Genomic DNA, 22396 nt, shown 5'->3' with positions numbered 1-22396 from the left:
CCCAACAGCCTGAGCTGTGAATTAATCCTCACTATTGAGTCCAACAACTCCATATGATCAAGAGTTTCTCTTTGCATGAAAGTGCCCACATCCCAAAGTGCCCACATCCTTTAGGAGTGTTTCCTAAAATCGAACAATCAATTAAATATTCATGTAATTGTCTTGTTCAGTCTGTGACACACAAAGGAAGTTCAATAAAAGTCACCAAACTTTATTAAATTTAGCAAATACAAACCAATGTCATTCTTACAAGAACACTAAAATGAGAAACATAAAGGAAGAGAGGCTTGTTTAAGCTTCTTGTTGAATTACTCTTCCTCATTCAACCTGAGAAGTGTTGAAGAGAAAAGGAAACCTTTACAATGTTCAAGATGTTGTTTTGTTCTCCTCTTTGTCGTGTAGCTGCAGTAGCAAACAGGTCTGCGCTGCAGGCAGGACTCTGCGCCCCGTAAACAGCCTCAGTGGTATTACCATGCAGGTTTTCCCCAGATCTAAGCCAAAATGTGACAAGAAAACATGTCTTCAATGTTGTTTTTATCAGAGAAGTTTGTAGTTTCTGCACTGATTTGGTATTAGTTATGTTTGATATCTCGTTTATTTTTAAGGTAGTATGACAGCTTCTCATGCAGTTACATCTAGAGACTTAAATGAAAGCATTGTCTATTTTATTTTTTATTTAACTTATATATCTTGAAATAATAAGGCTGAATGGTGGTTCTGCCTTAAGAATCACCTTTTTTGCTGAAACAGCACAATGCGTGTCTGAGTTTGGTACAAAGCTGTGAACCACAGACCTCCTTCTTCATGGACTGCCTGGTCTGGATCTTGCATGTTCTTTTGAGGTGTGCTTTTCTTTTCTCAAATAATAGAGATATATCAACCATCTGGGTGGTGATTGGACTTGACCAATATACAGCTTTATCAGTAATTGACCAATCAGAGAAATCAGATTTATTGAGTCTTCATTAATACTTCCTTCCTTCCTTGATAGATGAAGCACATCAGCAAGGCCCAGTGGTTGAGCGCATGCAGCTTTCTCCATCCCTCTCTGAGAGGTCAGTGCCTTCATCTGAACAAAAACTCACTATTTAACACGAGCAGCGCGAACAGAGACCTTTGTCAAACACACACACATGCAGCTGTAGCTAGGATACTTGCCGTATCGTGTTTGAATAAAGCTGGAGTGAACATAACTCATTTCATGTTGTCCTGTTACATTGTGTGTGTCTGAGTGTGTGTGTGATGATGGGCACAAGCCCTTCTCTCTTCATGTTCACTGCTGTTTAGTTGCCTATCCCCACTCCTCCGAATCCCCCTCCTGCAGGGGCATGCGGCCGTCCAGAGGGGATCCCAGGGGCTGTCTGCCGGGGCTGGACTTTGTCTCCCTGTCAGCTGACGTGTTTCTGTGCCTGAGGTCCCGGAGCCCCCGTCCCCGAAGCCCCCGGCAACGGCCCCAGCCGCGCCCCCACTGCTCCCAGCGCCACTGACCTGCTGTAACGCTCAGTGGTAAACTCAGTCTCGCCCGGCCCGGCTCACCATGGCATGAGCACAGGAAACCTTTAGGCTGCTGTGTTTGCATACTGATCGTCAGCTATACCACCTCCCCTACCCCAACGCTAACCCACTCCTCTGTTTTGTTTAATCTCCTTCATTGTGGTTCATGACTGACTCTCTTCTCTGCTGTCTCGGTGTCTTGATCGCTCCTCCATGGCTTCCTAACACAACATCTTGAATGAATTCCTTGTTTCTCCATCTCAGATTTGCAGTATTGCATGAAATGCAAAGGAAAAACAGAATATCTTAAATTCCTTTGAATAAATTAAACATGGCAGTAATGTTTTAAGAGGGGGCTTTCTTTGTGCGATCTGATTAAGCAGCTCTAAAATCAAATTAGCTCCAAAATGTTTTCTGAACATTTACTGCTTCACCAAAGAGAGGATCAAATTTAACAAATCGAGACAAGACCTTCCTAGTTTGTGCTCATTTTTAACCTTCCATACACAGATGGCTGCTGAGTGTCCTGCGCTGTTTGGTGTCTAACTGGTTATATGAGTCATCAGGATGGAGTTGTTCCTGACATGAATCTGGGAGCAGTTTTACTGACTTCAGATTTAATAAACGGGGACAGCTGCTGTCCTGGGTGTGACTGATTTCTCCATTCCAAGTGTTTTTGTTTTTTAATTTTATTCCCCCAGCAAACAGCAGAGAGCATCAGTGAGCTCAGAGGACACAGAGTCAGGTCGGAGCAGTCCAGAGCCCCAGCCTCATTCCCCCAAACCCCAGCCCAACCGTAGGAGTGAGTCATGTCATTTCTGAAACTTCATTTCACCTAATCAAGTAGATACTTAGTAACAAAATCACAACAAAATAAAATCTTGAAGTTTATGTAAATCATGGTTTCTTTGCAAACTTGCAGCAGTGATCATAATCATGAACTAATTTAGTCATTTGACTTCTCACCTTCAGCGGTTCAGGTGTACTTTGACCTGAAGAACCATGTACATCGAGGACTTTGGGGGAAAAGGGTCCAGCTCTTGAGATTAGCTTTTGATTCGACGTTCTTGTTAATTTCCCAGTAAGTGAAAAAAAGGGTGATTTGAATTTTGGTGTAGTTACTAAGTATCTACATGGTGCTTTTTAGGTGTGTCGTTCTGCAGAGAAAGAGTCCTTGTGTGTGTTTTAACAGCAGGATCTGTTTCTCAGGTTGGCCCGGAGCTCATCACTCCGTGGACGTGTGTGAAGGTCTGGAGGAGTGGTCTGGAGGCCAGGATGCCTTCCACCTGGCAACCGAGACAGAGGAGAAACAAAACACGAAACTGGTAAACATAAATAAATAAAAGGGAAAACAAAAATAAGACATCTTATATCTTATTAAATTAATTAAATTAAATTAAATTAAATCTTATTAAATACTTTGTTTTTCACATAGTTGAATGTGTAAAAACACACTGCAGGCTGTTCCAACTTTGATGTAATGTCCTTAAAACCAGTTAAAATGAGGCTCAGTAGTGTGTGTGTGTGTGTGTGTGTGTGTGTGTGTGTGTGTGTGGCCTCCACATGCCTGCATGACCTCCCTTTGCCGATCTTGCTGTTCATCCTGCACGGTGCTGGGCTGTAAGCACAACCCCCACCTGCAGACGTTGGACCCTGACACCACCCTCATGGAGTCGGTTTCTGATCGTTTGAGCAGAGAAATGCACATTTGTGTCCTGCTGCAGCTCATTTTGCAGGACCCTGGCAGTGCTCCTCCTGATCCTCCTTGCCCAAAGGCGTAGCCCTGCTGCTGGGTTGTTGCCCTCCTACGGCCTCCTCCACAACATCTGATGTACTGGCCTGTCTCCAGGTGGCGCCTCCATGCTCTGGACACTACACTGACAGAAACGGCAAAACTTTTTGCCACAGCTCGCATTAATGAACATTTTTTCTTGCCAAATTTTACTTAGTTTTCTCTATTTTAATCTAGTGTCACTGAAGCACTTTGGTCTGCAACAGCTGTTTTAAATTAGCTAGATAAATACAATTGACCTTGATGTGCCATCTTGGATGAGCTTCACTACCTGAGCCACTTGTGTGTGTTGTAGTCTCATGCTTCCATTAGAGTGAAAGCACCACCAGCATTCAAAAGTGACCAAAACATCAGTCATAAAGCTGAGGAACTGAGAAGTGGCCTGTGGTCACTTCTTCTTCTTCTTCCATGAATTAGGCAGGCTGGACACCTAAAAGGCGTATTGCTGCCACAACAACCACCCCCACCGCCGAATCTGCACAACCCATCACACACAAAAAGCACACTACCCCCCCCCCCCCCCACACCACCGCCAATACAACCCCCCTACCAACACACACCCTTGTGAACACACCCTAACCCCACAGGGAGGCTCACCCCACGCTCACTCCCCCTCCCTTATCATCAACTTCCACCACCTTGGGCAACTCTCGGTCCTCTGTAGTCCTAGAGCTCCCAGTCCCCCGCAAGCACGCAGTCCCCCAAACTTCCTCAGTGGACACGCCACTGAAGCCCAGAAAGGCCCCTGCAGCCGCAGTCACCTCGTGAGCCACGTGGGACATGTTTGATGCCACATGCTTCACCCTCCACAAGGCCTCCACTAGAAATGCCAGAAACTGTCTCTTATCCCTCACAACCACCACCCCCTCATCCCCACCACCAGTAGACTGAGACCCAGCACAAGGCCCTGACGCTCCACCACCCCGAACCCCCACACAATGCAACGCCTCAGCGTAAGAAAGTTTACGCTCTGCCGGATACTTTTCCACCTCCACTGCTGTCCTATACGACACTCAACCTGTATAAGCCGCCCGATGAGCCCCACCACAATTACAACAGCGAAGTGGAAGATCACAAAGCTTGCCCTCATGGTCGCCCCCACACTTCTGACACCTCAACCCCTCCACACAGACTCCGGCCACATGACCAAAGCCCTGACACTCAAAGCTCCTCAAGGGAGGCTCCTCAAAAGCCCTAACTGGAAAGCTAAGATAGCCCAACTTGACAGGAGCCGGGAGCTCCACTGCGTCAAAACTAATTAACATCGGAGTGGACCCTCACTTATCACAACCCAAACGCTGCACTGCCACCACCGCCTCTCCACTCATGGCGTCCACCACCTCCACCTCAGTAACGTCATTAGAGACACCATAAACCACCCCCTTAACCAATCCCGACCGAGACTTCTACACTCACCACCAGGAACTTCTCAAGCTCCAGGGCCCAGTGGAGCTGGGTCTTTGTCCGACAGACCACCACCAACAACCCACAGAAAACAATCATTGCGTCTGTCACATCACCAATCATCCCTCTCAGCTCCCTGGACACTGCCAGCGGGTTAGTGGTAGGAAAACGCGTCCCACCCGCCGCACGTATATGGACCACAAAGCCCCCCTCTACAGTCCTCAGCTGCTTCAGCTGCGGATCCACATCACCATCCAATAATCAATTAATTTAAATAAATATAAAAATTTAAAATAATTACACTTAATCAATTTCCCTCTGGGATTAATAAAGTATTTCTGAATTGAACTGATGCGCCATCACTGCCCACGGTCCCTCTTTGCCGCCCCCGTCACAACCGACTGAACAGCCTTACTTGCTCTCCTCTGCCCCATCCTCCACCATAACTGAGGCAAAAGCGAAGCTGGACCGCCGTCTTACCGGGCCCATACAGGCCGTTGGCCGACGACCCGAGCCTAAACTAAACTGACAAGCCACAACCAAACACACCGGTCCAAACCCAACACTTGCTCTCCTCAGTTTTCCCGGCCCTTTCCTCGGCCTGTGGTCACCACCTGCAGAACCACTCTTATTGGGGATGTCTTGCTAATTACCTACAATTTCCACCTGTTGTCTTTTCCATTTGCATAACAGCAGATGAAACGGGTTGTCACTCAGTTTGATTTCACAGAAGTGACAAACATTGTGCTGTTTAAGTGTTCCCTTTATTTTTTTAAGCAGTATATGAGCAGAACATATCCATCTTAAAAGCTGAGCTTAGTGGACTTGGCCACAGCCTTTAGCCCTGGAAAATGATGAGTTATGAATATCTCCAGTTATGACAAATAATTTTCTAAGCCATTTTATATATTTTATTAGCAATTCCAATAAAAAAATGCATAGTTCTTGTTAGTAAACCCTTTATGACTTGAGCAAAAGGGACTTTGTAAAAGTGATTAATCTTCTCATATTTTAAAAGCAATTCTAAAAATATTATTAAATCTAATAGTCTAGGAAATAAAAAAAATCCACTTTTTTATTTTTGCCACATATTGACATTGGAAAAATCTGTCAGATTTATTATTTATTGTGTTTCAAATCTTTTAAATAACATTTGGCAGATTTTATAAAAAATGACTTAAAGAGCAAGTAACGTCTAAATGAACTTTTTTTTTTTTTGCTGATGAACTGTATAAATGTGTGTCTAATAGTCTTTTAAATGTGTGTATTAATTATTTTAACATTTTGGTGCATTTTCTTTAAAAATTAAAAATTCTGCCTAAATTCCACAGTATGGCACCACCTTCAGCTTAAAACATAGAGTTTGAGACATTTTGAATACACTTTAGCCAGAGCCTAAGGAGTAAGATACTATGTAAACCAGTAGAGTACGTAGCAGCTCTGTATCAAAGTTATAAAAGCATCGAGAGTCTCGGCCACGCCCTGTGGTGGCGAGTTGGGAGTTGGATTTGCAAGCGAGTGTAGGACGGTTAGTGGTAGTTCAGCATTAGCATATAGCATTAGCATATCCTAGTCTTTAGCATAGCTTTTAGTGTTATACATACTTATTTAGTGTTAGCTTGGCTGTTAGATATTGTAGTTTAGTTAGTGTTTGGCTGTTAGTGTAATTAGGAAAGTAGTTCGGGTTTAGTGCTCCATATCGTGTTAGTATGGTGAGAAGGTGTAGTGTAGTGGGTTCGGGGGCTCTGTGGAGTTGCACTCCTTTCCGCTGGACTTAGAAATTAGGCGCCAGTGATGGCGCGCATTCGGTGTACTGGAAAACAGTCAGCTCCCGCCTGGTGCTGTAGTTTGCAACCAGCATTTTACCCGCGATTCCTTCGCCAACATGATGGAGTTTGAACTGGGTTATTCTGCACGCCTCCGTTTGAAGAGGGAGGCCGTGCCCACCGTGGCTCTTCCGCGATTTAGATGCAGCCCACCGACTCTGCTCCCCCACCACGGCGGGCTCCAGTCTGAGGTGAGTAAGCTAAATACATTTTTTACATCTTCTAATGACAATTCCCTACCTAAATGCAAAGTTTGAGAGATGTGGTTCACTTAATTTAACAAATATCAGTCTGCACTGCCCTCGGGCTAATTTGTCAAGTTCATAAAATGTGGAACGGGTTGTAAGGTTAGAATCAGCGGCGAATCGGAACATATCTCGAAGCCCTGGCCGACAAAACGGTCCACATGACTATTACTGTCAGGCTCAGAGAAAATTCGGGTTGTTTTTGTGTCAGTCGGTAATTCTGCAACAGTGGCTCTAACTAACGCGCACTAGTTGACAGACAGCATTACAGCGTGAAATCCAGCTTTACACCACAGCGTGACCCAGTTCTGTGAGGAATTCTTTTCAGGAGGTCGCATTTCAGGCTCTCCACATCATATGTGACTGACTTTTACGTTATAATAACGATCACACACTAGGAATGTTATAAAGCGCCTATATCTGACAGTTTTTTTGTATATTATCTGACTTTATAAACTCCCAACAACAATGTGCTTCTATTTTTTTTTTCAGGCTAAATCTACCCAAGACACTGGCTGTCAGACTGATTTAGCTGCAAAAATGTACTTGTCCAGGCTGACGTGAAGCCTTACCTGTAGCAAAGGTGAATTATTTTTAATAATCTTCTATGTAAACATTTTATTACCTTCTAGTTTTAATTTGTTTTACAGATTATTGTTACATGTGATTTTATGCTCTTTTAAACATTTATAAATGTTCTGTTTCTTTGTTTTTTACATAGCCACCCAGAATAGAGCTCACAGCCACAGTGTGTCTTGTGACACAGGGACCATGATGGAAATTCATCTTCCAGAAAGTCCCAGAGCAGCATCCACACCCCTGAAAAGACCAAGATGTGCGGTGGCTGCTGTTGATTCCAGCTTCCACCTCAGTGACAGTGCAAGCTCAGTGAACTGTTCAAGGTAAAAAATTAAAACATTTCAGAATTTTTAAGATATTAACAATTAAATAAGTATGTGATTACATTATGGCATCATGAAAGAGGCTACTGATTCTGGCCCTGTGACACTTGGTGGTGACGTGTGAGCTGATTCACCTGGTAAATAACTTTTACATTAAATATTTTGTTCTTTGCTATCAAAAGTAAATTAACTAATAACCTGCATAATTGCAGGACACTCAGCAAAATATGGACTCTACACCATGAGGCAGGCACACGTTAATAACTCTATAAGAGCACATAAGGTGAGCAACACCACATATTATTGTACACTGTTCTGGATTTGTTTTCTTTCTGCATCTCATCATTAGCCTGGCTGATCACCTGACAACTCCTGTCATCTGGTTGTGACAGCATGAGGACGTCCTCACACACCTGTAACCTATCAGCTCATCTGGCAGAATAGAGAGAGAAGAGACAACACCACATCTCCTGTTCCTGGAAAGCCTTCAGCCATCCTTCAATGACTGAGAACCTCCATCAGCTCTGTCTCCTGTCTGCCTACAATTATTATAATAAATATTGTGTTTGACAAGTTTTTTGTGCTGCCAAATATCTCATTTTGATTCCAGTTTTAATATTTTAATGGATATTTATAAATTACATTAATTGAATTATCACATTGTTGCATGTTTAACTAGCTCTATTGTGATGAATTAAACTAGCACCTCACTGTTAAAAGCTTGTTTTAAACTCAAACATGTTTAAGTATTTATGGACATGAACAAAAACAGGAAATATATAAATTGAGATTTATTTAATTAATTTAACAAAATAGTTGTTTAGACGAGGAAAGAGTCAAAGGCACATTCTTCTGGAAGCTCCTGATCCTGATGGCGTTTCCTTGCGTTACCATACTTGGCTCTTCTGGACTCAGCCTAATATAATTTTTACTTGTGTGTGTGTGTGTGTGAGTCTGTGTGTGTGCGTGCGTGTGCTTGCATATGTTTGTTAATGTTTTTAACCGGTTATGGGAATCTGGGGTCATTTTGTAAAGCACTTTGAATCACACTTTGTTTGAAAAGCGCTTTAGAAATAAAATTTGATTGATTGATTGACGACACCAGCAGGAGACCACCTGCAGACACCAGAGGACCACCTACGACCAAGAGAGCAGCTGGTATCAGTAAATAAATAATGAAATCAGGGCAGTTTTAGTGGGCTGTTTGGGATTGTGTAACATAAATGAACACATTACAGAATAATTTTCTCATGGGGTATTTTCATAACTTTCTATGCAGCAGACTGTAACTTGAGCCCAGGGCTCCTGGAGAGCTGCCATCCAGCACGTTTCAGTGGTTTTCCTGCTTTAACAGGTTAGATTAGCTGTTAAGCAGCTCAGCTATTTGTTGCTGATTAAAACCAGGTGTGTTGAAGCAGATAAATCTCTAAAACATGCTGAATACTAGCTCTTTAGGGCCGTGGAGCCAAACCCTGCAGCTAATCTAATGCTATGGCTAACGGCTAATTACCATTCAGAGCTGGTTTTGTTGGGTTGGTTCCACTAGTTTCAGGCAACTCACAAGCTCAAAACAATAAGGCTCAGGTCCGCCTGTCTCCTCCAAATAGACTTGGTCCCTTTCTTCTCGAGTGTCTGGGTAAGGAGGGGGAGAAACGTCCTCCACTTCTAATGACTGCTCAGAGTGAAGGGAGCTAGCATCGTCTCGTTACCCATCGTCTTCGTCACTGCCGCGGCTCCGCCCTCTCGGTCTTCCAGGCAATGCCTACTAATGTTGTAGTTTATAAAATTGATACGTGGGTGGAGAAGGACTCTGAGGCACTTGACATGCTCTTTAAAAAGTCTTTGTTGAATGAAAAACCATAACTATCACAATTTTTTTTAGCATTTTTTGAAAACGTGTTATAAAGGAGAAACATATTTAGAACAATCAGAATTCTCTTGTAAAATCTGTGTTGAAATTCTGTTAGGGGTCAACAAGTGCTAAACACCTCTGGGAATGCCTTCAAGACTGTTGGAAAACCATTTCAGGTGACTACCTCTTGAAGCTCATCAAGAGAATGCCAAGAGTGTGTAAAGCAGTAATCAGAACAAAGGGTGGCTATTTAGAAGATAGAATATAAAACACGTTTTCAGTAATTTCACCTTTTTTGGTTAAGTACATAACTCCACATGTGTTTCTTAGGTGTGTTCTTGCTGTGTCGTATTTCTAATTCCATGCTGTAGTTCTTTTTTAAAACACAGAGCAGTTTTGTTTACCTGTTTTCCTGCTATGTTTCGTTTGTGGCTGCAAACTTCCTCAGGCTGACGTTGATGGTGGCGTCACTTCCTTCTCCGTTTATCCGCGGGCAGCAGAGGACGTTGTCGCCCTCTGCTGCCCGCTCTCCTCTCTCCGACGATGCAGTCCCATGCGCGGTCCAACGTGTAAACTCCATCGTCCCTGTTCATGGTCCCACATCCACGTCTCCTTATCTCGATTGCACATGTATTTATTCATAGTTTTGATGCCTTCAGTGAGAATCTCTCAATGTAAATGGTCATGAAAATAAAGAAAACACATTGAATGGGAAGGTGTGTCCAAACTTTTAGCTGGGACTGTATATATATATATATATGTGTGTGTGTGTGTATATATATATGTGTGTGTGTGTGTATATATATATGTGTGTGTGTGTGTATATATATATATATATATATATATATATAATATATATATATATATATATATATATATATATATATATGTGTATATATATATATATAAAACTTTGTATAAACTAATATGTGACAGTGTACTGTAGGTCTAGTCTGAGATGCCTTTCAGGTGACGGCAGGAAGCTGGCGTATCTATTTTGTATCTGAGGCTGTAGTGCCTGAAATCACTCACAAGCGTTGCAGAGCGATTGTGACCTTGGTCAAAAGAGATAATGGTTCCAAATGCTTGCTCACCCGATCGGCCTAATGGGGAAGCGGCTGGAAAACGGACTAGATCAGGAAGTGTTCTTGCCTTTATTAACTTCATTGTTAGACAAGTCAGAATGAGTCAAGTTTAAAGGCGTTACCAAAATGCTCCTTCCTTCAGATACTTAGTGAGGAAGTGAAAATTTTAAACAGATTATGTTAGGACATCTTACCAGGCATTCCTCCCTGCTAGAGACCACTGCAAATGCATTGATTAAACAAGTGAACCAAACCTGAGTCCACATTTGAAACAGAATGTTATTTAATTATTTAGCCTTAGAAGCACCTTCTCAATATTCCCTTTGCTTTGACTCTTTGTTTTTCAGTCTGCAGGCAGGTACCGGGCTTTGGCTGACTGTTCCCAAAATGGACCAAACAGCATCAGCATCAAAAGTGGAGACGTCATCCATCTGCAGTTTGAAGACAACAGAGGGCGCTGGTGAGTTTTCAGCTGCTTGAGGACCTGCAGACGTCCTCATTAGGCCATCCACACGAGGATTGGTGTAGTGTAGTTTGTTTCATCAGGCTGATTTTAATCCAAAGCAGCTAAACATTCTTTACAAAATATAAAAAGAACCAACAAACCTGGTGACCATGTTCATTTATCAATTATCATCTCTTCATCATCTCTCCATCAATCATCCTGGTGGAAAGGCTGGTGAAAAATCAGAGTCGGCAGCAGGAGGGCTTCGTACCGACTCCCAGTCTGCAGATAATTATAGGAAACAGCAGCCAGGAACACTCCCCCAAGCTAGGAGGTAAAGGAAGGTTACGCACTCCAGCATTGACTCATCCATTTGAGTTTCTTATTAAAAGCTTGTGTGTTACTCTTGCAGACCCAACCAACCTGAGGGTGAGAAAGCTGAGCTCCCCGTAGAGAGTGAAACTGACATTCAGCTGTGGATGATGAACAGAGAAGGAACCGACTGAGTCATCTATCTCCGTGATTGTCTCTCCTCCACGGTTCTGCTCTCCACATGAGTTTTCAAAGACAGAAATTTAGGAGCAAAATTTTTCACCATCCCCTGAAGAAATTTGACTCAATCACTGAGATTTCAGCTAGGCTACAGGAGCGATCAGAGGATCCTGTTTGGTCTTTGGTCCAGCTGTACCTCCTTTGTGCTTTCTGACGCTTCATCTGCATCACCTGTGTAGTCAGCACCAGTTTACTGCTGCAGCACTGCACAAACTCTTGATTCCAGCTAATACTTGAGGACTGATCATTTATTGATTTAACATGACACATTTTTAAAGCAGACTTTTGTAAATATTTTATCGTTAAAAAAAACATTTCATGAATTTCATCATCCTGTTTTTGTGTATTTGACATTTTCCATTTTCCATCCAAGGCAGCACTGGTCTGTACAGCGTTAAAATGCCAAAACGTGCCACGCCTTGTTGCCTTTTTAATCCCTGCTCTTTGAGAGCATCTTGCTTTATGAATCAAACACTCCTCCTACTTTAAACTGACCTCATCCGAACACAATCGGCACTTTAAGACGGCGGAAGTGCTACAGTGACGAAAAGTCCGCCTGAATGTGTGGTTCGCTTGCTGCTTTCCCTTTTCTCACCATGCGTTTACCCTCATTGTTCCTGCTTCCTTTGTTTATTCTTGAATGTGTGATGTGTTCTAGAGGACAGGGAGGTTGGGGGGGCGACACCCTCCTCACCCACCCCCCACATGGAGGCAGCATTTGGCACATCAATGATGGTGATGTCAGACTCAGAGGAAGATGACGGAGACTGACGACAGCGTATCCCTCCGAGTAAACGGGACACACGGAGCGTGGTGTTCTGTCACATTTCTCAGGCTCTTCTAAGACGTGGCTGTCAGTCACAACGCAGACAGTAAGGAGGGAGGCAGAATTACGCTGCATGTATTCAATCATCGCAAAAGGATTCCTCCTCAGCATCACAGCTCAGTAACTCTTTGCTTCCCCATTAAAAGGCATCCCACAGCCAGCATGAAATATATATCCTCTGCGTCAAACGCTTAATTAAATATTGATTGCAGACTTATGTGATTTACAGCATCAAATCGACATCCCAGTCGGAGGGCTGGCTGCCTTTGATACACTGTTCTTGATATGGAAATGAGTCCAGAAAGCAGCAGGGATGGCTACACAACACGTATTTCCTCTGTTGGTAATTTATTTATTTCCTCTTATGTTGTCTCAAACGATCTCTATTTATTTAAAGGCGCCATGCCTGGTGATTAATTAAGCAGCACCCCCCCCCCCCCCCCCCGTCCAGATCACCTGATCAAAAAGATCAAGAAGGGTTTTTGTTTGTCATCTCAATCCAGATGCTGCTCTGTTTGCACAGATTTCGCCAGGTTTGGATGAAACAAAACCAAAAGTAAAAAAAAAAACAACTAAAAACTTGAAATCATCTGAATCCCGATGAGCCAAGTAGCATAGGGCTTGCTGCTGAACTATTCTTTTTGTAAAATTGCATGAATACTGAACACTGAGGAGGATTTTTACTCTTAAGCCACTCAGTGGTCTGCACTGTTTTGTAAATAATCTAATAAAATGAATGTATTTATTGCAATAAATGGTTTTAAGGAACTAACATGGTCAAATGTGTTTAAAAGAAAAAAAGAAACCATCTTTTGTATAGCACCCACCGCTCAAGTTGAAATTCACGAGGGGCTTCACAAGAACAACAAAACAAAAACAAAATAAATAGAAAAAGTAAAAATTGTTTTTAAAAATTGTAAGGAAAGAGGAAAAGGTCATCAGTGGATTGCAGGAAAGGCAGAATGAGAAGAAGGCAGTGATGATGGATAAACCAATGAGTGGAGGACTTTACCTGTTTTTCGACACTCTGATTTATTTAAGTTTTTGTTAGTTTTCAGTTAAAGCGACTTAACCCTTTGATGCATAATGGCCACTACAGTGGACAGGTACTCAAAATTGTTATTTATTTATTTTTGCTATAAGCACAGCTGTTTAAGACTTTATTGCATGTGAGCCCCTCCATTTGGGCTTCAGCAAGTCAAGCCAAAATATTTCATGGTCAGAATGCACGCTGTCCACCAAGGTGGATATGTAATAAATTATTTGTAAATTAACAAAATGTTACAAAAAATATTTGTTGAAATTTGTTTAATTTACACCTAAAGATGAATGAAAAAAATTGTTTAAAAAATCATGGTTGAAGATTTCATAATTCATGCATCAAAGGGTTAAAAGGGATAGTCCAGATATATTAAAAGGGCTTCCATAAACATGTTATGAATAATAACTATCTTACCTGGAGCAGATAGCACAGAATCAGATCACATCTGAACAAATTAGCTAACCTGACTGAGTTCTGGTACAAAGTATTCTAGCATAATCCCAATCCCAAGATATTTATAGCAGTTATTGCAAATGTGATCTTATAAATCTGCAGGGTGCTTGTTTACATTCTGTGGTCGTTAGCAGCAGAAATGAACTGCAGAGTTATCTACTGTAAAATATCTGGCTGCGAATAATGCTGCTAAAAAGGTGAAACGTGTGGTAAATTAGAGGTTATACAATATTATAAGGATAAAACTTTGAGATTGGGATTATTTAGAGGCCCTTTGTAACCTTCCCCAGTGTGACTAGCTGTTAGTTGGTCTGTTAGATAAGAACCAACACATCTCTGTAAAAGTTTGTTCAAAGAGCTGCAGCAGGTAAGTAGATAGAGCCTTTATTTCAGACCCAGGGGGATCCATCTACAAGAAACACACGGGGTACATCCTGGACAGAGAACCAGTCCATCGCAGGGCAACACAGAAACACACAGGACAAACAATCATGCACACACACTCACACACACCTAAGGACAATTTGGACAGACCAATCAACCTAACAGTCATGTTTTTGGACTGTGGGAGGAAGCCGGAGTACCCGGAGAGAACCCACACATGCACAGGGAGAACATGCAAACTCCATTCAGAAAGATCCCAGGCCGGGAAGCGAACCCAGAACCTTCTTGCTGCAAGGCAACAGCTCTAACCACTGCGCCACTGCTCAGCCACACACCAACACGTGATAAAAAACACAGCAATACAAAAACACCAATGAAAAACAGAATAAACAATAACGTGCTCAATGTCTAACATACAAACAATTCTGCCAGTGATTCCACAACTATAAATAAATCAGACAGAACTGCAGGGTTGACTAAACCATCAAGAAGGTTATATCTACACCACAGGTGGGCAGTATACATTGGTGTAAAGTAAGCTTTAAAAAGTAAAATCTTCACTGGTGTGGAGCACACGCCCAAGTAAACAATACATTTGAATCTCTACACTGAACCACAGTTTAAAACATGTCTGCTAGAGGTGGGTGATGTGCTGATTTTAAATACTGAAGCAGGAGATTGTGTTGATGTACTAAAAAGTAGGATATAGCAGGACAGGTTTCTATCCAGACAGTTTTAGATGCGACACGCTATGAGCCTGATCTTTTCCTGAGAGATGATGGCGGTCATTAATGAAAAAAAGTAATGTGTGTTGGGGTTATTAGGAGCGAACAATTAGTAAGCTTCAACTTACATTTGGATTCTTCAATAAATTCTGTAAATATGTAAATATTTACTGATTTATTAATTAATTAAGATATTCTTAGATATACGGGGCACCATTCCCCTTTAACCGGGGAAAAATTGAATCCAAAACTCTTATCAGTCTTTCTTGAAGTTCGTAGAATCCTTGGAGCAGAGACTTCTCTTCGACACAACAAAGCTACTGGAGACGAAAATCTGAATTTTATAACGTTTAATTAACAATTTGTCAAATGAATAAACAGTGGCATAAATGAATAATAACCATGTGATATAATAAAAGGATGTATATTCAAAATAATGTTCAAGGTGTTTTGTGTGTATGTAGGATGTATGAATGGGGTCCTTTGTTCTCACAAAGGAGTAGTGTGTGTGCGTGTGTATGGATTCAAAATGGAGTCTTGAATACAAGATGGCTGACTCCTTTGTCTGGCTAAAGTGTGGGTGGCAACTTGCACTTTAACTTCCAAAGCACTTAGAATCAGTAGTAACTTAACCTTAAATCACTCAAAACATTTCAAAGGATCATGCAACAACACAAAAGATTAATCACGAGTTAATATCCTTAGTTTATCAGCCTGGCCATGGCCGAACATTTAAAGATACCAAACAATGATTAATAAGCAGTTTATTCTTTCAAAATGACCCGAAGGACGAATTTGGAACGAAAGAGGAAAACACGAAGCTACTTTTTTTAAGCAATAGCGCGGTCTTATTGCTTATTCTGGACTATAGAGGAAACGGGAGAAGAAAAGAATGAGAGAAAAATGAGTTTTCTGATCACCAAAAGAGCGAGGCGTCCCTCCCCCTTTTGATTTGACGGTTCTCCGTGTTTCTCCGCAGTTTTCAGCGTCATCCGCCGGTTTGATGCTTTCTCCGTTGTTTGGCTCCACGAGTGTTTCTCCACGGCTGGACACAAAGAAAACGAAGTTCCTTTTGGGCTGAGTTTGACAACTTACAGCGTTTCTGAGAGCTGGATGGAGTTGTTGTTTCCCTCCGCTGGTTCTGTGTCCTCAAACATCAGCTGGAGGGGAGCAGAAACGAGCAGATCAGCGGTCCCGTGGGCTCAACTTGGCTCTTAGAGCTTCCGCGTGCTCAAAGAAGTCGGAGCGTTCGACAAGCGTGTCCTCACCGCCAGGTATCCTGGGCAAAAGAAAGAATTCTTTGTCTCTGCTGAAGATTTATGGTCTTAGTTCACGGGAAAAGCTCCACGGCTTCCCGCACATGCGCAGAACGTGTTTCTGGTACTAGGCGGTGACGTCATCACAATGCTTCCGTGTGCAAAGCATCATGGGAAATGAAGTTTCTTGGCGCTGATGTGATTATTTGCTTTTCAGAGCAATTTAAGCACAGTCATTTTGGAGAAAATCACTGCATAGTAATTTTCTCATGAGGTCAGACCCTCAACATTCCCCCTTTTGGTTTCGGGGATCGCGCCCAAAGCTCGATCGTCGGAAGCACAGATGGGTTTGTTCCTCATGAACGTAGGTCGACTTGATTGTCAGAAGCACAGGTGGGTTTGTCCCTTAGGACGTTGGTCTCCTTGGACGCCTTTGTCTTTGGTCTTTGTCTTGGATCCTGGCGCCTTTGGTCTTTGTCTTGGTCAGGCACAAAGAGGATAGGAAACGGGATAGTCCCCAACGCGCATAACGAGAAGAAGCCACTCACGCAGGTGGTACGCAATGATGATGTCGTCCATGCGAGAGGTAGTAGTGTAGAAGGAGGAAGGTCGGTGGGCGGTTAACTCCACGAGTGGACACAAAGGCATCTCACCGCCGGCCATACAGTTCAGTTTATGGAGCACGCGGTGATGTACGAGGTCCATAGTTCGCAAACGCGCATTGACCTATGTGGTCCCAAGATTCCCCCCTTTTTGGTCCAAAGGGTGGATCAGGACAGTCTTTGGGCTAAAACAAGGACCATAAAACTAAGAGGTACTACAATGTGCTGGTGCGTCAGACAGAGTCATTGACAGACTGAGCTGGGCCGGCACATAACCACTAGTTAATATGTGACCAAGTAAGAAACAAAAATACAGAAAACCCAAAAAAAAAAACATATAACATCCAAGAAAATTCATAGCAACCTTGAGGTCTCATAAAATACATTCTTAGGTCATACAGTCAGTGTGTAGCTTATAAAGAATGTGACATACTGCAACACTCAGATAAATATGTGAGGTAGACTAAAATGAGAACTACTCTTAGGTTTACAGAATAACAAAGAAAATGTTGCTCACCCCCTTTAGACAGGTGTGGTACATTCGCGCTTGGAGTCTCCCCGAACGCGGTCACGAGGCACACCGTAGGTGAGCAAGTGCATCTTATCTTGGAGTTTCTTAACACGCCTGTAGGCGGAATAAGCAATCACGGCCGTGATGAGCCATCCCATCCCCAGGGCGACCAATGTGCAGATTAAGGTTGTATAATCTGTGTCAATGTAGCGTCTTGGGCGTCAAAGTAAGTTCACGCGGGTTTTGTGTGAACTTAGCAAATTTGGTTCCTTCAATCAGTAATTGTTGGTCAATTTCTAAATCGAAGGCAAAGTTATAACCCTGGAAAGCGTCCATGACCTCAATCTCTGAGTCATGCTGTTCGAGGTTGAGGTGATGGAGTGTCAGGTTTCTAGTTCAAAGTGGAAATGCCTACCGTCCTTTCAAATACCAATGTTCAGCATCGACCTAAACCTATAGATGTGAGGTGTCACAATTATGGGAACGTTTAACAGGAAACAGAGTTCTAATTTTTTTCCAACGTGAATGGGCATTGCACTACTTAGGCTGTACGCTAGGTGGATTTGTGAAAGGTGCACAGTAGAGGGGTAGCAGCTGTCAAGCTATCTTTGAGCAGGTCCAGTGGTACCAAGTACGGGGAAATACGACTTTCAACCAAGCTGTCCAGCGTGGAACTTACTTCCCTGAGCAGGTCCTGCATCAAATCTCTCACCACTCTTGTGTACACAATATCCTGATGTATGGTTTCAGACAAAGTCTTGATTGCACGTAGAGATTCATTAATCAGAGCAGAATGTAGGTTGACAGTTACAAGAGTACCCTGTAAGGTTTTAGTAAGTACTTCCTGTTAGCGTTCTAGGAGGAGTTTCTCTTGGTTAGTGAAAATGACGGCGGGGGGGGGCTTGGTTCTTTGTCGGTTAGTACATGTTAGTGGGTTAAACGTGCACTTCCCCCCCTTTTCCATTTCCATGCATAGAACTATATAGCGACTACGTCTACCTCCTGCGGGGAGTCTGGTCTCTGTACCCGCGGGGATGGTTTGACGTAGGGTTTGATTTGGTTTGCATGCACCCATTTGTAGACAGGCTCCTGTCTCGCTTTGGTGATGCGTAACCTGTATGCAACTGGAGAGAGTTTTGCCACGATCTCAAATGGTCCTGACCAGCAGGGCAGGAACTTCTTAGCTTTGCGTGCCGGTTGGGCGAACCGAAAGTAGAATACTTTGTCACCCACCTCGTATTCGCGGCTGGTTGTCTTTTGGTCGTAGTAGGCCTTAGCGCCTTCTACGTTGGTCTCCAGTTTCTTCTGAGCGTGCGCGAACGTAGCTCTGAGGTGTGTTTTCAAGTCTGCCACATACTGATGAGCGGTATAGGCAGTGGCAACACTGACATCCTCTGGGTGATACAGGAGGTGCAGTGGTAGAGTCATCAGTCTGCCGGTCATCATCTCAAAGGGCGTAACCCCAGTGGATCGCTGTGGAGTGGACCGTATGGCCATCAGGACCAGAGGGAGCTTGACGTCCCAGTCCTTCCCAGTGGAGCAGACGTACTTTTTGAGCATAGAGACGACCGTGCGGTTCATCCGTTCGACCTGTCCGGATGACTGTGGGTGATAGGGGAGGTGGAATCTCACTTCCACCCCCAGAAGTTCAAACAGGGATGTCATTACACTGGATGTGAAATGAGTTCCCCGGTCAGAGTCAATGCAGAGTGGAAGTCCCCATCGACTAAAAACGTGGTTAATCAGCAGTACAGCGGTTGTGACGGCTGTATCGTTTGGCGCTGGAAGGCATTCCACCCACTTTGTGAAACTGCAAGTTACAGTTAGCATATATTTGTTTCCTCTTGCCGATTTGGGAACCGGTCCAACCCAGTCGATCTGCAGGTGGGACCAAGGGAAGGTTATTCCCCTGCGTTGCAGTGGTGCTCTAGCAAGCGGCTGGGAGGGTTGAAACTGGGCACAGATGAGGCAGCCTTGGACATAGCTGTGTACGTCCTTGGACATCGACGGCCAATATGCTACTTCTGTCAGTGACGCGAGGGTAGCTTTTGCTCCGCGGTGACCTCCAACCGGAGGGTCGTGGGCGTAGGCAAGCATCACTCCTCTGTGGTCGAGTGGAACAACCCAGCGCGGCGGGCTGTGGTCGTCACGCATGTAAACTAACAAATCGTTTTGTAGTTTCAGGTGCGTGAGTTGACGATGCAGGTTTACCAAATCTTGACTTGCGCCAGTAGGTGGGGACGGTTGTTTAGACATCGGGCCCTTTTGGAGAAGCTCGCGGATGAGCTTCAGGTCAGGATCTTGTTCCTGCATGGTGACTAGGTCCGCGTCCTGTGGTTGTCTGCCTAGAAACACGGGTACCCCAATGTTCTGAGGTTCGTCTGCCTGTTTAGCATGGCGACGAGTAATCGCACAGACCTCGTGAACGGCCTTGGGAGGAAGCCACTCGTCTTTGAATTCCCAACAGGTTCCCTGGTCAGCACCGAGCTTAGCAAGGCGGTCAGCTTCGTCATTACCATCTTTCTCCGGACCTATGGTCCTGGAGTGACCTTTGACCTTTTTCCAGTAGACCATTATGCCTTTCTCAGTGGTGAGCAGATCACACGCTAGGAATAACTCAGAGTGTTTCACGTCTCTGTTCCTGGCATTTTTCATGTTGTTCTCCTTCCACATGGGGAAGTGAGAGATGAAGCTGTGTCTAGCGTAGTTTGAATCAGAGCAAAGGACGATTTGAGTGATGTCCAAGGCTGCCGCCTGCTGGAGGGTTATCAACACTGCAGCAATTTCGGCGTACTGACTAGACTTTTGGCCCAACCGGTAGTGATTTGGTTGCTTAGTGTCACAGTCCACCCAAACGACTCCAACCCCAGCACGGAGCTGGCCTTCGTGAAGATAGGCACATCCGTCAGTGTAAACTTTCGGAAGCCCTTGGCAAACATTCTCATCAAAGTAGCGATGATTGGATGTGGTTGGGTAGACTGCGGCAGGTGTGTCCAGGGGGCCCATGACGGAGTCAGAGTCACAGTGCTGGCAGCCAGCTAGCCCTTGTCCTAGCGCTAGCTTGGTGTTCTGACCATACTTGACCTCAATGTTGTATCCTTGGAGCACCATCATCCACGTCGCAATGCGGCTGTTTGACACTCTTCCTTCGCGCAGACGCTGGCTGTTTAGGAAGGTGACAGGCTGATGACACGTTTCAATGATCACTTTCTGTCCACCGATGTAACTACGAAAGTGTTCGACGGCCCAGACTGTAGAGAGGAGAGCTCTCTCGCAGTCTGAGAATTGGAGTTCCACCTTGCTCAGAGGCTTGCTGGCGTATGCCACAACTCTCATGTCCTGATCGTGTTTCTGCTTCAAAGCAGCGCTCAGGCAGTGAGAGGAGAAAGTAGCCTCTATGTAGAACTCTTTATCCTTGTCTGGGTAAGCCAGACAGGGTGCGGACGCCAACTTCTGTTTTAGGAACTGGAAGGAGTGTTCTTGGGGTCTGTCCCACACGAAAGGTGTGTCGTTCCGAAGTAGCTCGGTGAGGGGCCTCGCTATTTCAGCGTACTCCTCAATGAACTGCCTGGAGTAGTTGCAGACTCCGAGGAAGCTCCTGAGTTCAGTCAGATTAGCTGGGGCTTTGATGTCCTGAATGGCTCTAATGCGTCCCGCTTGGGGCTCGACTCCATTAGGGCCAACCAGCAGTCCAACATACTCCACTTTGGTTCGACACCACTGTCCCTTGAGAATCGCCAATTTAGCTCCGGCATCAGCGAGCTGTTGCAGCACGTGACGGAGTTCGGCCAGGTGCTCCTCGAAGGTTCGACTCCTCATCAAGATGTCATCGACATATATGAGGTTCCCTCTGGAAGCAGCATCTGACATGGCTTTGTGGAGGAAGATGTTGAACTCTGCAGGTGAGTTAGAGTAGCCAAAGGGGCAGCGGTTCCAAGTATATTGGCAATTTCCAAAGGAGAAAGCTAGTTTATACTGGTCCGCCGGCTCAACCTTCATGGTCCAGAAGCCGTTGGCTATGTCAACCGTAGAGAAGAAACGAGCATCTCTGACTCTGGCTAGCTCCTGATCTAAATGGATCATAGGCCACCTGGAGAGAGGTACTTGTTTGTTCAGTGCACGATAGTCTATGGTGAGTCGCCATTTCCCAGTCGGTTTCAGAACCGGCCAGATGGGAGAGTTGTAAGTGGAGTTACACTCTCTGATGATGTTTTTCTCCTTCAGCTGATCGAGGATCTCCTGGATCGACTCATAAGCAGCGAGGGGAATCTTGTACTGACGTACAAAAGTAGGAGGGGCATTCGGGTTCGTTGGAATGCGAACCGTATGCAGGTTTGTGAGTCCACAGTCCAGGGAGTCCCTGGATAAGATGGACTGAAACTCATAGAACAGGCTTTTAAGCTCTGCTCTCTGCTCCTCTGACTCCAGCGCATCCGCTTTGTCAAGCTGCTGGCTGACTTCGGCCTCGAAGCCGTCATAAGGTTCAGAGGAGGAGGGTCTCTGGTGTTCCGGGCTTTCAACCGGTGACTCAGAGGGTTGAGTATTTATTGCAAAAACCGTTAGACACTGACCGCCGTCAGTATCTAAGGTTGCACTGCAAATGGGTTCCTCAGGAAGGGCTTCATGCCGCTTGATGGTAATCATTTGTGAAGGGAAAGTACTGAATGTGTCTACACCAACCTGTCTGTCGTTCAAGAACAACGGAAGTTGTCCGATCACGGGGACTGAAAGTTCGAAGTCATGGAATGAGCTATCTATCAGCATGCCCAAGGGCTTTCCTGCCGGCATGTGGATAGGACTCCGGGTCGGATTTTCGACCAACAAGTAGGCAGAACGATTGTTCAGCTCCAAGAGTGGCGTGCCACAGACGGCTAAGTTGAGCTCCAAGAAGTGTGGTGATGGCTGGAAGAAGGCCTGTGTGCCTGGCAGCTTCTGATGCTTCATCAGAGTCAGACGAACAGGCACTCCTTTGACCTGTGGGGGCAGAACCGTGCTGGCCT

At 44.4% G+C, this 22396-nt stretch overlaps 1 protein-coding gene and 1 long non-coding RNA gene across 8 annotated transcripts in view; both read left to right on the top strand.

The window, feature by feature from the left end:
- Positions 1-13191, top strand: part of mcf2a (MCF.2 cell line derived transforming sequence a) — a 34618-nt gene extending 21427 nt beyond the window's left edge. For 3 of the 6 annotated variants that reach the window (XM_054739222.2, XM_015949097.3, XM_054739223.2), the window contains 6 exons: positions 992-1055; positions 2196-2296; positions 2704-2819; positions 10948-11060; positions 11276-11379; positions 11458-13191. In XM_054739222.2, coding sequence (XP_054595197.1) covers positions 992-1055; positions 2196-2296; positions 2704-2819; positions 10948-11060; positions 11276-11379; positions 11458-11498 — 539 coding nt within the window. In that variant the 3' untranslated portion in view covers positions 11499-13191. Of the gene's footprint in view, positions 1-991; positions 1056-1287; positions 1507-2195; positions 2299-2466; positions 2576-2703; positions 2820-10947; positions 11061-11275; positions 11380-11457 lie in introns of those variants that run through there. The other 3 variants (XR_008562876.2, XR_011520464.1, XM_070550678.1) reach the window with 3 other exon arrangements.
- LOC139069764 (uncharacterized) lies at positions 2830-10330 on the top strand. Of its 2 annotated transcripts, none has more exons than XR_011520467.1 (3): positions 2830-7344; positions 7483-7663; positions 7744-10330. It is a non-coding gene; the product is annotated as an uncharacterized lncRNA (long non-coding RNA). The 2 variants fall into 2 exon arrangements; XR_011520466.1 differs by having other exon boundaries at positions 7483-7946; positions 8056-10330.
- Positions 13192-22396: the final 9205 nt, after the last annotated feature.

The sequence above is a fragment of the Nothobranchius furzeri genome, chromosome 1, assembly GCF_043380555.1.
Source record: "Nothobranchius furzeri strain GRZ-AD chromosome 1, NfurGRZ-RIMD1, whole genome shotgun sequence".
Taxonomy (NCBI): domain Eukaryota; kingdom Metazoa; phylum Chordata; class Actinopteri; order Cyprinodontiformes; family Nothobranchiidae; genus Nothobranchius; species Nothobranchius furzeri.
The sequence above is the reverse complement of the archived record's forward strand: the minus strand, read 5'-3'. Positions and strand labels throughout refer to the sequence as shown.